At 37.8% G+C, this 14,471-nt stretch overlaps 1 protein-coding gene across 2 annotated transcripts in view; it reads right to left on the bottom strand.

Annotated features, from left to right (window-relative positions):
- The window catches only part of COL5A2 (collagen type V alpha 2 chain), a 161,912-nt gene that overhangs the window by 16,547 nt on the left and 130,894 nt on the right, over positions 1 to 14,471 (bottom strand). For both annotated transcript variants that reach the window (XM_042874511.1, XM_042874510.1), the window contains 21 exons: positions 14,096 to 14,149; positions 12,291 to 12,389; positions 11,758 to 11,802; positions 11,564 to 11,662; positions 11,228 to 11,281; positions 10,014 to 10,121; positions 9,294 to 9,347; positions 8,527 to 8,625; positions 7,961 to 8,014; positions 7,098 to 7,196; positions 6,935 to 6,988; positions 6,745 to 6,798; positions 6,205 to 6,258; positions 5,616 to 5,669; positions 5,245 to 5,289; positions 3,403 to 3,501; positions 2,602 to 2,709; positions 2,430 to 2,483; positions 1,531 to 1,584; positions 1,360 to 1,413; positions 213 to 266 (listed from right to left, as the gene is read on the bottom strand). In XM_042874511.1, the coding sequence (XP_042730445.1) occupies positions 213 to 266; positions 1,360 to 1,413; positions 1,531 to 1,584; positions 2,430 to 2,483; positions 2,602 to 2,709; positions 3,403 to 3,501; positions 5,245 to 5,289; positions 5,616 to 5,669; positions 6,205 to 6,258; positions 6,745 to 6,798; positions 6,935 to 6,988; positions 7,098 to 7,196; positions 7,961 to 8,014; positions 8,527 to 8,625; positions 9,294 to 9,347; positions 10,014 to 10,121; positions 11,228 to 11,281; positions 11,564 to 11,662; positions 11,758 to 11,802; positions 12,291 to 12,389; positions 14,096 to 14,149 (1,449 nt within the window). The remainder of the gene's footprint in view (positions 1 to 212; positions 267 to 1,359; positions 1,414 to 1,530; positions 1,585 to 2,429; positions 2,484 to 2,601; positions 2,710 to 3,402; positions 3,502 to 5,244; positions 5,290 to 5,615; positions 5,670 to 6,204; positions 6,259 to 6,744; positions 6,799 to 6,934; positions 6,989 to 7,097; positions 7,197 to 7,960; positions 8,015 to 8,526; positions 8,626 to 9,293; positions 9,348 to 10,013; positions 10,122 to 11,227; positions 11,282 to 11,563; positions 11,663 to 11,757; positions 11,803 to 12,290; positions 12,390 to 14,095; positions 14,150 to 14,471) is intronic.

The following is a 14,471-nucleotide window of genomic DNA, read 5'->3' as shown; positions in this document are numbered from 1 at the left end:
CATCATCTTTTCAACTAAGCTATTTTTCAATCATCTAGGGTATTCATTGGCCCTCTTCACTACCTCGTATAACGATGGGTAAAAGAAACAAATCCTTTTCCAACAAAAACGTGACTCACGTTCCAAAACACTGCAGTATTATTCATAATGAAATAAACCAAATAAGTCAGAGCATGACTAAAAGAAACTCATTAGTGTTACGAAACACATACCGGAGGACCAGCAAAACCAACAGCACCAGTAGGGCCATTTTCTCCTCGAGAGCCCTATTTAAAAAAAAAAGAGTAATTGTAAAAATTGTAAAAGTAAAATAAACGTCTGTTTATATACAGTAATTTTTGTAAGCAAATAAAGAAGAAAGCAAGCTAGCTATTTACTGTTGCGTGATTATATTCTTGCTCTATTAATCCGAATCAAATGATCATTTAATCACTCAATAAAAGATGCTAACTATGACAATAAGGCCTGCCCACGTGGTCAAGACTACATAAACTTTTGGAATTTAGAGACAAAAGACATACGCAAACAGTAGAACAATAGGAGTAATACTGCTCACAGCCACTTCCAGTAGTAGCAGGATTAGCTAATAACACAGTCTAAAGAATTTACCATTCCAATCAGATACATCTGGGGAAAAAAACTACCAACAATTCAAAGATGCACTCCTGAGCAAGGTCAGAATGGGCTGTGAACTGCTTCAGCTGGTCTTTTCACATAATGTTTTTTTGCAAAGGGAGGAGTTGAAGGCTGCCAAGCTCCAGCACTCCCCAAAGGGGTGCAAGCTGTTTCAATTTATACTAGAACTGAGATTGAGATTGCTCTGATTTATGACAGAGACATAATCAATTCCAATTGGTATGAAGAATCTAGAAAGGCTGAGCTTCTAACTCCTTCGTCATCCAAGCCAACTATCAAGACATCTAAACCACAAATAAAAGGAAGAATAGATGAAAAGAATTAACACTTTTGAATGAATCAAGATATATCTCTGTGCTTTTTTTATGGAAAAAGTAATATCTGGAATTGGCAATCTTTTAAAAAGACTTAAACAAGTGGTGTTTTATTACAAGTGGTGTTATACTTTGAGAATCAAGGTAAGTGAGGGTAATTCTAAGTAAAGATTGCCCGAAAACAGGAACAAGACCTGGCAACACTTTTCAAGTGAACAATATCAAGACAAGAACTACAAAGGTTGGCTAAAAAAAAAAAAAAAAAAAAAAAAAGAAAGAAAGAAAGAAAGAAAGAAGAAAAACAAGAAAAAATAAAAGCAAATGATACAAATGCTCAAAGCTTGGATCAGAATTCTATATTTGTAACATTTGTTAACTCGTGTCAGGTAAAAACTGAACATTTACTCACAGGGTTTCCACGAGAACCGGGAGGACCAACGAGCCCTCGAGGACCTGGTTCACCCTTAAGATAAAATTTAAAGTTAGTTCCCAGTAACTTATTGGATGAGTAGGAAAAATGCCAATAAAACATGATGATACTAAGAAACTTGAGGAGGGAATGGCATGAAAATCTGTTTACCTTTTCTCCTGTGGACCCTGCTGGACCCATTGGGCCTATTGGACCGGGAAGACCCTTTTGAACAAATTAAGTAGAAAGAAAGTTAGCAAAGGGATACTTCAAATTGTTATTTCAAAACCTCTGGAACGATACTACTTCCATTATTTCTTCTCTCCTTTAAATTCTTCTTTCTGTCTGAAAACTTACTGTGCCCTCCATACCTAAAATTCACTTGCATTTCTTTTTGCAGTGACCAAAGTCACTGTACATATCTCTGTAGTCTCGTTTCCTTAATTCTCTGCTTCTTCACTAACTTCAACTTCTCCTTCACAGCATTTATGAGTAAGGCCAATGATAAAAAACAGAATACCAGCCCTGGCTTTATTTTGCTTTCTGAGGAAGAAATTAAGTCCTTTTTTACCCATTTAACACAGAAGACCTCAATATCTTTTATCCTAGTTGTTCACGCTTTAATTTTAAAGCATCTGTCATTACTTTGGAAGACTCTCATACATCTTGCACACTCTTCTAAAGCGTACTTTCTCCATGGCATAGTTAGGCAAGTGAGTTCCTATCTCTCCATCCAAACTGACCAACTACGCTCGATGATCCTCCAGCACTAACTTCAGCTTCTCTGTGTATCTAAAATATCAAATTAACACGTTACTTCTGCGAATCTTTACCATTAAAATCTCAACTCCAATTACCTATGATACAAAACATAGGCTTGAAATAGGCATACAAGTACACTGTGCACAGTTGTCTCGCAAAATTTGACCAGAGTTGAAGCATCAGAGGAAATGCATCAATTCATCACGTCTCCCAATTGAGTACATTTTAACTCTGCTCTGAGTAGCCCCTAACACAGTAAACAACCTTCTGCGTGGAGGGCAGATATTAAGAGTTACAGATTTACTTACTCTTGCCCCATCATTGCCAGCAGTACCTTCAGCACCTTTCTCACCTATACCGCCCTATGGAAAAAAACCATAAACTCGAAGTTATGACGCTGAATGCTGAACAGTTCACGCTACTGCACAAATGCAATATTAAGAGATGAGTGATTCTACTTGGCACAACAAAAATACTTACTCTGTCACCCTTCGGACCAGGAGTTCCAGCAATCCCTCTTTCTCCAGGCATACCTTGAAGACCTGGTGGGCCTGGATCACCAGGTGTCCCACTAGGACCTGGGCTTCCCTGAAATGAATGAAGTGCAAGTCATTGTCTATCTGAGAAGTATCTTTGTCTCTAGGCTGCAGAACACGCTGAGCCTGTATCAAAGCCTCTGGGGTAGAGAATTAAGTAATAATTTTCTCTTAAATTTTGAACTTATTCATGTCCAAATACTTCTCATTTCCCAAAGTGTTCCTCAGGAAATTCAACTGTAACACCATAGTCCTTCCAAAAGCATTAGCATGTAATCATACCAGTGCATACTGGTGGTTAGAACAGGCAAAACAAGAAGAAGCTTCAGCTTCTCTCTGCCTTTACCTTGATGCTTCATCAGTTTATTATACAAAGTAGCAGCAGGTAGAAGCAACAGGGGGCAGAGATGTTCTATTTATGCTTAGTTTCTCACAGCTCACATCTGTGTACAGATCTCACGTAACTAGTGCGCAAGGACCAATTAAATCAATTGCAGGTGAAGGAAAGATGTGGAGTTTTCAGCATTTACTTTTAAACACTCAACACTGCCAAGTCTCTTAAGGTAAACTGATATAGTTCTTCAAATAGAGCCATTATTAGAGTTTTTTCTTTTGTAGCTCAGAAATGGCTTTGCCTTTGATCTACTGAGATCAAAGTGAAGAACACAATAAAAATCACTCTGATGCGCTTCTGAACAATTACACAAGGCATCGGTTTAGCAACACAAATGTCACTGCAGCTTACCTTTGGACCATCAGGACCGTGACCTCCAGCCATACCCTTTTCACCTGGAAGTCCTGATGCACCTGGCTCTCCCCGTTCCCCTGGATTGCCGCGTTCTCCCTATGAAATTGTTACTTATTTACTAGTCAGGACACAATTCTGGTAGCAAAAACCCTAAGTACACTATGAGCACAGAAATACCACATAAAAAAAGAGCCTGTGAACTAAATCTACCAGGGCCACTCCAAAAGTAATGCCTCCTATTTCATTATGCTGGCCCACAGCATCAGAGGTGGATGTTGGTGGCACAGTAGTAGAGGCTGAGCCTTCCCACCAGTGTCCTGCTACATTTTGTTGCCGTGCGGCTGATGGCTGCAGAGGGGCAGTTTGACAGAATGGCACCTGACGTGGAAGCGCGAATGAAGCAAAGGTGTGACACTGCATTCCTCCGTGTGGAAAAAATGGCACACGTTGGCATTCATTGATGCTTCCTGAATGTTTGTGAAGACCAAACAGTGGACGTGGGTGCAACAAGGCGATGGGTGTTGTGTTTCAGCAGCAGCAACAGTAATGTGAACAATAAGCCATGTTCTGGACAGTCATGTACTTTCACAGCATGAAATGAAGAGCGTATTAATCTGTGCCAACCAGAGGATTATGACCAGGGAACTGCGCACAGAGCCAAACGCCAGCTTCAGTGCACTGAAACAATGGTGGTAACATTGTAACATCACAAAGTTTGTGTGAGGTTGTTCCCACAAACAGGGTACAGAAAGAACACCATATGCAAGTTGGTCAGGACCTACTGAACCAATACGAGACCGATGGTGGCAGTTTCCTGGATCGCATGATCACCAGAAGTTGTGTCACCACTATGAGTCAGAATCAAAACGGCAGTCCTTGGAGTGACCACATGTGAATTCCCCATTGAATAATAAGTTCAAGATGCAGCCCTCAGTGGCTAAAGTGATGCACGCTGTCTTTTGCAAGGAAAAGGAATCTCCTTAAGAAAGGAGATTCCTTCAATTTTCTGGAACATTGACAAACCATCAACACTGACCACACCATTATGATGCTGACTAAGCTGAAGGCTGAACTTTCAGAATCAGGTCTGAAAAGACAACAATCAGGCCCCATTCCAGCATGAAGACCACGGAGCCAATCTTGGCTGGGCCGTTCTATCACACCCACTGTACAGTGTGGATTTGGTGCCTTCTGACTTCCATCTGTTTAGGCCAAGGGAACATGGATGTCATAGACAACAATTTCCCAGCAACAGTGCCAATTACATAGCTTTGAAACAGTGGAGCACCTCTGGTGGTACAGATTTTTATGAGTGCTGCATAAAGACTCTTTTTCATTGCTGGTGAAAAATGAGTAGCTAACGGCGGTGATAATGTTGAAAAATAGTATCCTATAGCTGAGAACTTGCCCTTTCAACTGGTGCTGCTTTGCATTTTTATCTATTGTAGTATCCACGGAAATAAATAGGAAGCATTACATTCAGAGCAACCTACGCAGGAGAACTGATGAAACAAAAAACAGCTTTATGTTTTTACTGTTAAAGCACCTCATAGAATGTTCCTTGGCAAAATAGACAGTCTTTTCACAGACTGTAAACCACATAGCTTACAGAGTTACATCTGTTCACTCAGCAGATATTAACACTACTTCATGAGGTATGGAACCATTAAAGGTAGTCAATTTTATAGAAAACACATCACCTTTAAATATATCCATGCTTACAATTATTCTACTGAGGGCAAGAAAAACAAAACGTTCATTTTGGGTGTCATGGTGCACGGTGCATCAACTTTCAACCTCAGAAAACTGTTACAAATACTTCTGAAGGAAAATACTTACCCTGGGGCCCAAAGGACCAACAACTCCAGGATCTCCGGGAACACCCTACGCAGAAGAGAGTTCACCATTAGGATGAAAGTATATTCATAACCTTATAGCTGTGAAAACTACAGATAATTATTTTAATTTCCAAAGTAACGTGAAAGTGGACGACTAGCTCTGAATACCACGTGCAGAACAAGAGAAGATTTTCCAAGAACAGTAAGATAGCTATGTTCTAGTAATTACTTTTTCCAAAAGCAGTCCTCATACACAACTTCTAGACTACATCAGTAAATATTCTGAAATAGAGTGGGAAATTAAAATACAAAGACAAGAAAAGGTAAAACTACCTCACAAAGTTATTTCTTGAAAAATTATACAGAGATTACCTGATCACCTGGCTTTCCTCCTTCACCTGGAGGACCTGGCGGCCCAGGTAATCCCTGTAAAAAATAGGTAAAAATAAAATATTTTAATGAAGTACGAAAAGTTCAAGTCAGACTTAGGACACTGTATACAGTACGAGACTATGCCCTCAGAAATCCCAAAGCAAAACAGTTACGTGAATATTGCATACAAGTGTATTCCTACTCTAAATGAAATAGAAGTCCTTCTTCAACATTTGTCAGACATATGCATGTCAGCTCTAAAAATAATGTTATCTACACATAGATTGACTTAATTGATACTTCATTATCAAAACAATCCTTTTGTTCCACATTTGGAACATGTTTCGAAAATCTGGAAAAATCAACTGAACAACAGGGCAGGTTTTCTCAGTGGATACAGAGATGCCACTTCAGCCTTTACCAGTTAAATGCATTGTACAGCTGATATGAAAGCTATCATTAATTATTCCACATATTATTGCCATCAATTCTCACACTTTTCTGTAAACATCACTTGATTGTATTCCTAACCTAATTTGATTAAGAGATGGCTGTTTAGTTTTCCTCTTGCAAAAATTAATGCACATACCTGAAACCCTGTAGGACCTGGAGAGCCTTGTTCTCCTCTTTCTCCTGCCAGACCCTGCACAAAGGAAAGTAATAAGTGCACATCAGAGGAATAGTAGAGGAATTTTCCTTCTCCATGAATATGCATTTCTTCAGTTACATATTTGTTTATTGTACATTTTCACTTACACCAGACCAAATATATCCTATCTAAAATAAGGAGATATCTTGTACATTTAAGATTCTCACTCACCATTCTTTGCTAATGGCAAGACACTCGGTTCCAATAAAACCAAGGAAGCTAGGAAAATGAACTATGAAAAAAAATTTGTCCTTTGCACTTTTTTTATTTTATAATTGCCATATTGGCAATTGTGCTACCGATAGATATGTGTTTTAATAAAAAATTACCCAATTTCAAGGATTTCTTTTAGTGTTATTGTAATTCTTGTTTGGAATCAACAACTGGCGTAAAGACAAAAAAAAGCATGAGGGCAGAAAGATCAATGAAGGAACGGAGGAACGGGCAGGTAAGCAAATAGTGTTGAAAAAGTTGACTTACTGGCGGGCCAACAGGGCCAGAAGGACCAACTTCACCGTCTTTGCCAGGAGCTCCCTAAAAAAAATAATAAATAAATTAAAAAAAAAAAAAAAAAAAAAAAAAAGACACTGAAAAAGCTTTGTACAGTGAGCAAACGTAACAGAAATGCATACTTTCTGTAATCACTGAAAATGATAACAGTCACACTCACTCTCTGTCCTGGAACACCTGCATTTCCTGCTTCTCCCGGTTTACCGGGATCACCCTAATTAACGGGAAGAGAAATGATTATTTTTACATCTTGTTCTCAGCCATTAACATGTACGGAAATGTTTAAAGTGAAGCAGATCTTGGGTACCAAGTGTCATACTCACACTACCACCCTTTGGCCCAGAAAGTCCCATACTGCCTGGCTGACCTCTGATTCCTATTGAACCTGCAGGACCAGGACGTCCATCTTCTCCAGGGCCACCCTACAGAGAAAAAGCGTTTTCTGCATTAGATTAAAAAAAAATTACTTACTTATGTGAGCCTATTAACCTCTGGAAAATGACTACCAGCACTACTAGAGCAAAACAGCTCTAACTGAATTTGAGAACAACCTTGAAGTGGCTAGATATTCACATCTATTACCTCAACAAAATAACTGTCTTAAATGAAATTAAAACATAGCATACGTATTGTGTCATTGCTCAGTAACCGAACTCACACTGCTTCTGAAGTGTCACAGAGGAAAAAGTTCAGCAACAAAAATAAACGGCTTTCCAATATAATACAAATAATCCTTCCTAAAAAGGGCTTTTGGTGCTGGAATTTTTCACTTCTAAGTTGGTGAATATAACAAGTAGTACTTGGTTATCTTATACTGTTTAAGCACACAGAATAATACTAGCCTTATTTTGTCCTATAGTTATCAAAGCGTATCTGAAACAGAGCTACAGCCAGACAGCTGGAGCTCAACAAATACGATCTGTTTATTAACGTTGAGCCATTATGTATAAGCATTTTATTGTTTCCAAAAAAGAGGCACTTAGAAAATACTGCAGCAGCTGCTAAACAGACAAAATTATAGGAATATTAATTGCTCTACATCTCAAGTTAGAAACCCGAGATTAATGCGTAATAGAGAAGGCAAACTTCCAGAAATCAAGAAAAATGGGGTTAATAGATGTAATTTCAATGAGTTGGGATCTCCAAACAACTGTGGCATCAGCTGAAATGACATACTGCCACTTACCAAGGGGCCAAGTTTTCCTTCAGGCCCTTGAACGCCTGGGTTTCCAGTCAAACCCTAAAAATGGGAATAACATTGCTGTTAAATTGTGCATATAATTCTGTTAAAATATAAGAGAAATACAAGGAAAATGCAAATAAACTGAGAAGATATGCTCAGTTACTACCATGATAAAAACACCAAGATATTCTTCACACAATTTTCTTCTCTGTGTCCAAGGTCCTCATCCTTTACATCTTCATCCCTCACCATCTTTGATCTTCCCTTTCCTATTCCCCCTTTTGCTGCTTCTACACCTCTCAAACTACCCACAGGGTCACATTCTTCAGTTGCATTAGCCAGTCTGTAATTAAGGTATCTTCTTCTTTCAAATACAAATGGAACTTGTGCCTTCCAACATCAGCAGAAGAATAAAAAGAAGACAGGTATTCTGGGCTTTGGCTTTTAATTTGTCCCACTGAAACAGGTCCATCCTTGTAACAGCTGCTACTGAATTTTGTGAAGTGTACTCTCACCTTTTGAAAATGACATAAGACATGGTTTATAATGTAATGTTATTAGTTACTTACTCTTGCACCTGGGAGTCCAGGCTCCCCAGGACGCCCAGGATCTCCTTGCCCTCCTTTAGGACCAGAAGAACCTGCCGGACCACGCTCTCCTTGGGCACCCTACGGAGATATCAATAAGCTATTAGTTAACACATAGAATAGTCACGGTGAAAAAGCTAAATAAAATAGGTATCTTCAATTTAGGACATAATTTTTTGTGAACATAGTTCCAAAACATCAATACTTCTATAATTACTGCTGCTTTCCAAATTAATATTAAAAACTGTCTCTTCCATAAAGCAATCTTATGCAAGGACTGTGGTTTTACCAAAAAGTCAAGTATTATGAGAAACACTAGGAAAGCATGTAGTGAGCCACTACCCTACAAGTATTGTAGCACTTTAGAAAGCCAAAGACAGGTAAACTGATCTGTTCAAGAGACAAGACAGAATATGAAGAAACACCAAAAAAAGGCAATTTTTCAAGTAGCCCCATATTACAGAACTATGTCTGTAACAATACAGTACTACAAACAGGTCAGTTTCTCTTATGAGCTTGAGGGACCATTAACTCAGGCACATAAAATAAAAGCTGAACATCACAGGAATTCAAAGTGATTTCTCTCCATAAAATTTAATCTGAAAAACTTCCAACAGCTTTCTGACATTTTTCAATTCCTTTTCAGTCTACTTCTGGTGATATTAAGGATCTGCCCATTTGTCCAGAAGCATAGGTTTTAATCGAACACTTTCTCTATATAGATGCATTTATGAAAACATTTCACTTACCTTTGGTCCAGGCAAGCCATCAGAACCTGGAAAACCACGGTTCCCAGGAGCACCCTGGGAAAAAAAATCACAGATATAAAATTATTGTCAATATATTTTTTCAGCATAACTTATTGTAAATAAGCTATTTGACTTCTAGATTGTGGATTCAATTTATTTCCTTGCAATTTTCTTCAGTAGTATAAATTTGGGATTTTCTTGTCCACTTGGAGACATGAAAATATCAGCGTTTTACTCATGCATGCTGAACAGCATGATTCAATAAATGATGACCATTTGTACAGAACATAAGTACAAAATCCGCAGATTAGCTCATCGTATCTCCAACATTTGTTACCATGTTATTCTGTGCACTGAATTCAGAAATTAAAGTATCCACCACAGAAGTAATGCACAGTATCACCCATCTCTTTCCCCATAAAATAATAATCAGAAGTAAGATCAATTCAAAAAATATCATGCCACATTTTTAGATCCTGAGCTTCAGAGTATAATTTTCAAAAAGATTACGGTCTATCAGAGAAAACAGCACCCTGAAGTCACTAATCTGGTACAGAGTCAAGTGGCATACCAATATTTGTTATTGTTAGGAAAATAAAGTCTGACCGTACCCACAATCACACAATCAAAGCATAAGAAAACACGTGGTTAGGTCACGACGAGAAGTTTTCAACTTGCCAGTACATCTCTCACAAGACATTATTCTTCTGGATTGCTTACCCTCTCTCCAACAGGACCTGGTGGACCCACTGACCCTGGATCACCTCGAGGGCCTCTTTTCCCTTCTTCACCTATGGGGCCGATGGGACCCTGGGGACCTTGTGGGCCCTATTGAAAGTTAAATTTTGTAAAAATTTCTTGTTAAGCTTACCACTCCTCAAGCATATTGAAACAGACTGTCTTTTAAACATCATGAACATTTTTCTAAATGAAGGACGAAAGAAAACACACTTAGGTTTTGAATCAGTTAAAAAACACAGCATTTCAGAATCAGCTTTTCTCTTTTTCTGTATTAATAAATAAATACCTCAGTAAGAGGGGCAATATGAATAAACTCCAACTCTATAGTTTGACCCTATGGTGGTTACTAAAAACACCTGCTTGCTCAGACACCGCTACGTAATTTTATTCATCATCATCAAATGAACAAATAACGAAGAACTGAAATTCAACAAGAATCTTGAAGAAATTCCCAAAGAAACGAGAAGCCTGTCAATGGTAACGAAACTGATATTTTATCCGCGTGATTTTGACAGTTTTTATGCGATCACTTAAATTACTGAAAAATTAAAGATAAACAAGCCAAACTGAGCCCAACTCTGTAGAATCACCTTTTCCTACCCTGAAATTCATAAGTTAAAGCATGAAAACATTTCCAAAGAATACTTCTCAAATATTAGCTGTAGGGTAAGCAGCTATTTATGCCATACAACCATATAAGCATTTCTATTACTTAAATGTTTCTATCTATATATACAGACCTGTTTAGGATGTGTTAAATGTATAGTTTAAAACAGATTTTGTTCTTATGATTAGCACACAGATCTGAGTGATTTTAAATGCCTAGAAACATATGGGATCCATTTCTCTTGGTATGAAGAAATTGGAATGAAGTAATTCCTGAGTGCTGTAGAAACCTGAGTAAATGCACTAATTGGTTTCTGAGTTCTTTCAGGCTTATAAGGCCTATACAGGATAGGTGATTTATACCATCAAAGGAACTCTTTTGCCATTCATTCTGTGTACTGTCCAGCTAAGTTCACTGTGGCTTGTCTTCCATAATAATTATTACTTGACAAACAGTAAGTAATAATGTAATAAACAAAACAGAAGTAGTAATGAAAAAATATAATCATAAAATTTTTAAGCCTATTCAAAATACACATACAACCTCTGTGACTCCTTTTCATCTTACAAATCACATGGAGACTTACCGGTTCACCTTTGGGTCCTGCTTCTCCCTTGAAACCTGGAACGCCAGGATCTCCCTGAAAACAAACACCCAATTAATACATACAAAGTTAAAACCGTGTAAGTCATTCATTCATTTTGGCTTATGCTATGAAATATAAGTAGACACTCTTCTTTCTTAGACCTCTAAGAAAGCCATAAAATTACTCCAAACTCACAGAACATTGACAAGATCTCATTCTCAGCACACTCATTACCATGCTAAGTTAAAGGCACCTCACCACTAAAACCAGCGTTTCAGTTTCATAGAGTAACACATTTGATAGATATCATAATTTTCACAGAAAATACATCATTACCGGCTGCCCTCGAATACCAGGCGGGCCCGTGCTGCCTTGTGGTCCTGGGGAACCAGGTGGACCTAATAAGCCAGGGGGGCCCCCAGTGCCCGGAGATCCCTACAAACAGAAATAGCAGTAAGGAAAAATTGAAATACTAATAAGGAAATAAATCCACTTACACAGTTTCTTCAACAGGTGATATGTTTACTTACAGTTGGGCCTTTGGCACCTGGAGAGCCATCTGTCCCTTCTGTACCCTAGAAATAACATCCCAATCATTAAAATTAATTTTATTGAGGAGGATATCGACAACAAAAGCAGAAGATAGTTATTTGATAACTTTAACAGAGCAGACAATAAAGGCTATTAAGTAAATACATTAACCTAAGATCTACTCATGCAATATGAGTAACAAAGGGTACAAATTAAGATCTTAAAGACTGAAAATCACATTAAGTTTTTAAAGTATCCATAGGATTGAGACTGTATCATACTGCACAACTTCCAGTTTTCTAAGATGCTTTAATTAAATAACAGAAAGCAGTTATGAAAAAACAAACAAACAAACAAAAAAAAAAACCAACCCCAAAACAAAAAACAGAAAATAGATGAATGATGCCTTTCCTTCTCTGGAAAAAAGTACCTTGGGCAAAACTTACCGTCTACCAAGTAGGATGTTAAAATCCCCAGTAAACAGGCAATGTGCACATACTGAGCAGAGCGGAATTCCAAGTAATGTACTTACAGGAAGACCTTGTGATCCAGCTGGGCCTTGTGGACCTGTTTCACCTCTTTGTCCTTGAGGGCCTTCAGGACCACGAGGACCGGTTGGACCTGCTTCTCCCTAAGATTTCACAGAAGAAAACTGGAGATTACCTTCTGCTAAGAAGTAAACTTCAAACTAATGCAGGAGTAATACTGAGCCCATAAGAGAAAAACAATTCAGATCTTGATATACCTTATTATCCTTAAAATATACATTCACTTACCCAATTCTACTTCTCTGTGCACATTGACTACAAAAAGAATTCCCCCTCAATGTATATAAGAAAACTTTCCACAGAGGAGGAAACCACTCCATCCTGTGGCCTAAATCACACTAAAGATTTCAGAGAGATCTTTGTCTAAAATCCTAGTCCATACCTGTAATTTAACAGTTTTATTTTGCTTAGTTAGCAGATAAAGATCAGGATTTAGGAGTTACAAAACACTTAGGTGGGGGTTTTTTTGCACAGCACACATGGACTTGCTGTTGCAGCACTACAGCTTATATTAAACAAAGTATCTTCATAGAGAGATATAGGTGATACAAAGATAGATGTAATAGTCCAGTAGTTGCATGTCACGCTGGTCAGAGTAGAACAGAACAAATAGATTATTAGTCCCAGTAAAGCCTTGTAAGCGTGGAACAAATACTCCAACAAAATAATTCCTCCCGGGATCTATTTAGAATTCTATTGTTATAAAGGAAATTTGCCTTTTGGAATTGATGGCCATTAGTATTACATTTTCAGAAATGAAGTCTACATCTTCAACACGATCAGTTTTTATAAGTTCATAGCAGCTATTCCAATTTAATTAATCTAATCTTCAATCTTGAAGATAGGTCCTCTTTTTCGAAATGTTTTCATCAGTTCTTCACATAGAAGTTCCCCCAAATATTTATTTTGATATTTAGCACAGGATAGACATGCAGTAAAAAGCACTATCATTTAATCATATACATTATCTTAACACTCCTATTCAGACTCCTTTCCAAAAGACTACTTCATGCATGTCGTCAGCTTCCCAGCAACACAAAACATCTGCTGAACTTGGCTCCCTGGCAAATTGAAAAAAAATTCTTTACGATACATTTTTCATGTCATGTTTAAGGATTGAAAAAGAACAAGGGGAAGCAGCCAGGCAGGGAGCAAGTGCAAGAAATACAGAGAGGTTGTATGAGTTGTCTTTCGTATCTTCTTGGCAGACATCTTCTCAAGGCAAGGAAAAAAAATAAATAATGGAGAGGCTTCTTGAAAAACAAGAGAAGAAAATCCCACAAAGACAGTACTGCAGCTCATACAAGTTTTCCTCACCAGCCCAATCACACAGAACCACGAGAGCATGAAATTATTGTTTGTCTTACTGTAGAGTTGCAGTGTATCTCTATTGGGGTTTCAGATATTTTCTTTGGAGTTGACCTAGACCTGTAAAAGTATTATTGGCCAAAACTGGTCATCAGAAGATGCTGCTCCCATGCTCTCTTGGACTAACTGTTACAACTCAACTTCCAGACTATACTGTGTTATTCTCTGAATAAACTGAACAAGATTTTGGCTCACTGGATAAAAGAGTAATTCCTTATTGCAAGCAAAAGCGAAAGCAAGAAAAAATATCCTAACTGTGGTAATTTCTATTACTTTATTTGGTTTCTAACTTCTTTCTCAAGGCCATGACAAAGATTGATGTTACCGCCACTCTTAGGGACCTGTACACAGGTTGGTGTGAAAAGACTCCAAGATGAAACTGTTGTTAAACGTACTACAAGGGAATTTTTATTATTTTTACCTTCATTCCAGGAGCGCCTGGAAAACCTGGAGAACCAGTTATGCCAAGGGGACCCTATAAAAGATGTTCATACAAAGATATAATTCCACTCTTCAAGTCACACAGATTAGTATCTAAACATTGGGTAAATAAGACTCTAGGATTAAGTATAGATTTAGTCATAAAACATGTTTTAAAAAGAAAAAAAAAAAAATTCTTTTCCTGAGTGATATGTGTGTTCTCTGAAATAATGGTATGGTGTTTTAAAATGTATTTAATGAATTATAACCAAACTTACAGCTCTTGATTCAGCTAATGATGTGCAAATTGCACAGCTCATAATTACTACAATGATCGTTCAATTTTAGCTTTTAATAAAGCCTTACTTCCTCTTTCT

This window comes from Lagopus leucura, unplaced genomic scaffold (assembly GCF_019238085.1).
Source record: "Lagopus leucura isolate 7727_CA_CO unplaced genomic scaffold, USGS_WTPT01 Super-Scaffold_100012, whole genome shotgun sequence".
NCBI classification, from domain to species: Eukaryota; Metazoa; Chordata; class Aves; order Galliformes; family Phasianidae; genus Lagopus; species Lagopus leucura.
The sequence above is the reverse complement of the archived record's forward strand: the minus strand, read 5'-3'. Positions and strand labels throughout refer to the sequence as shown.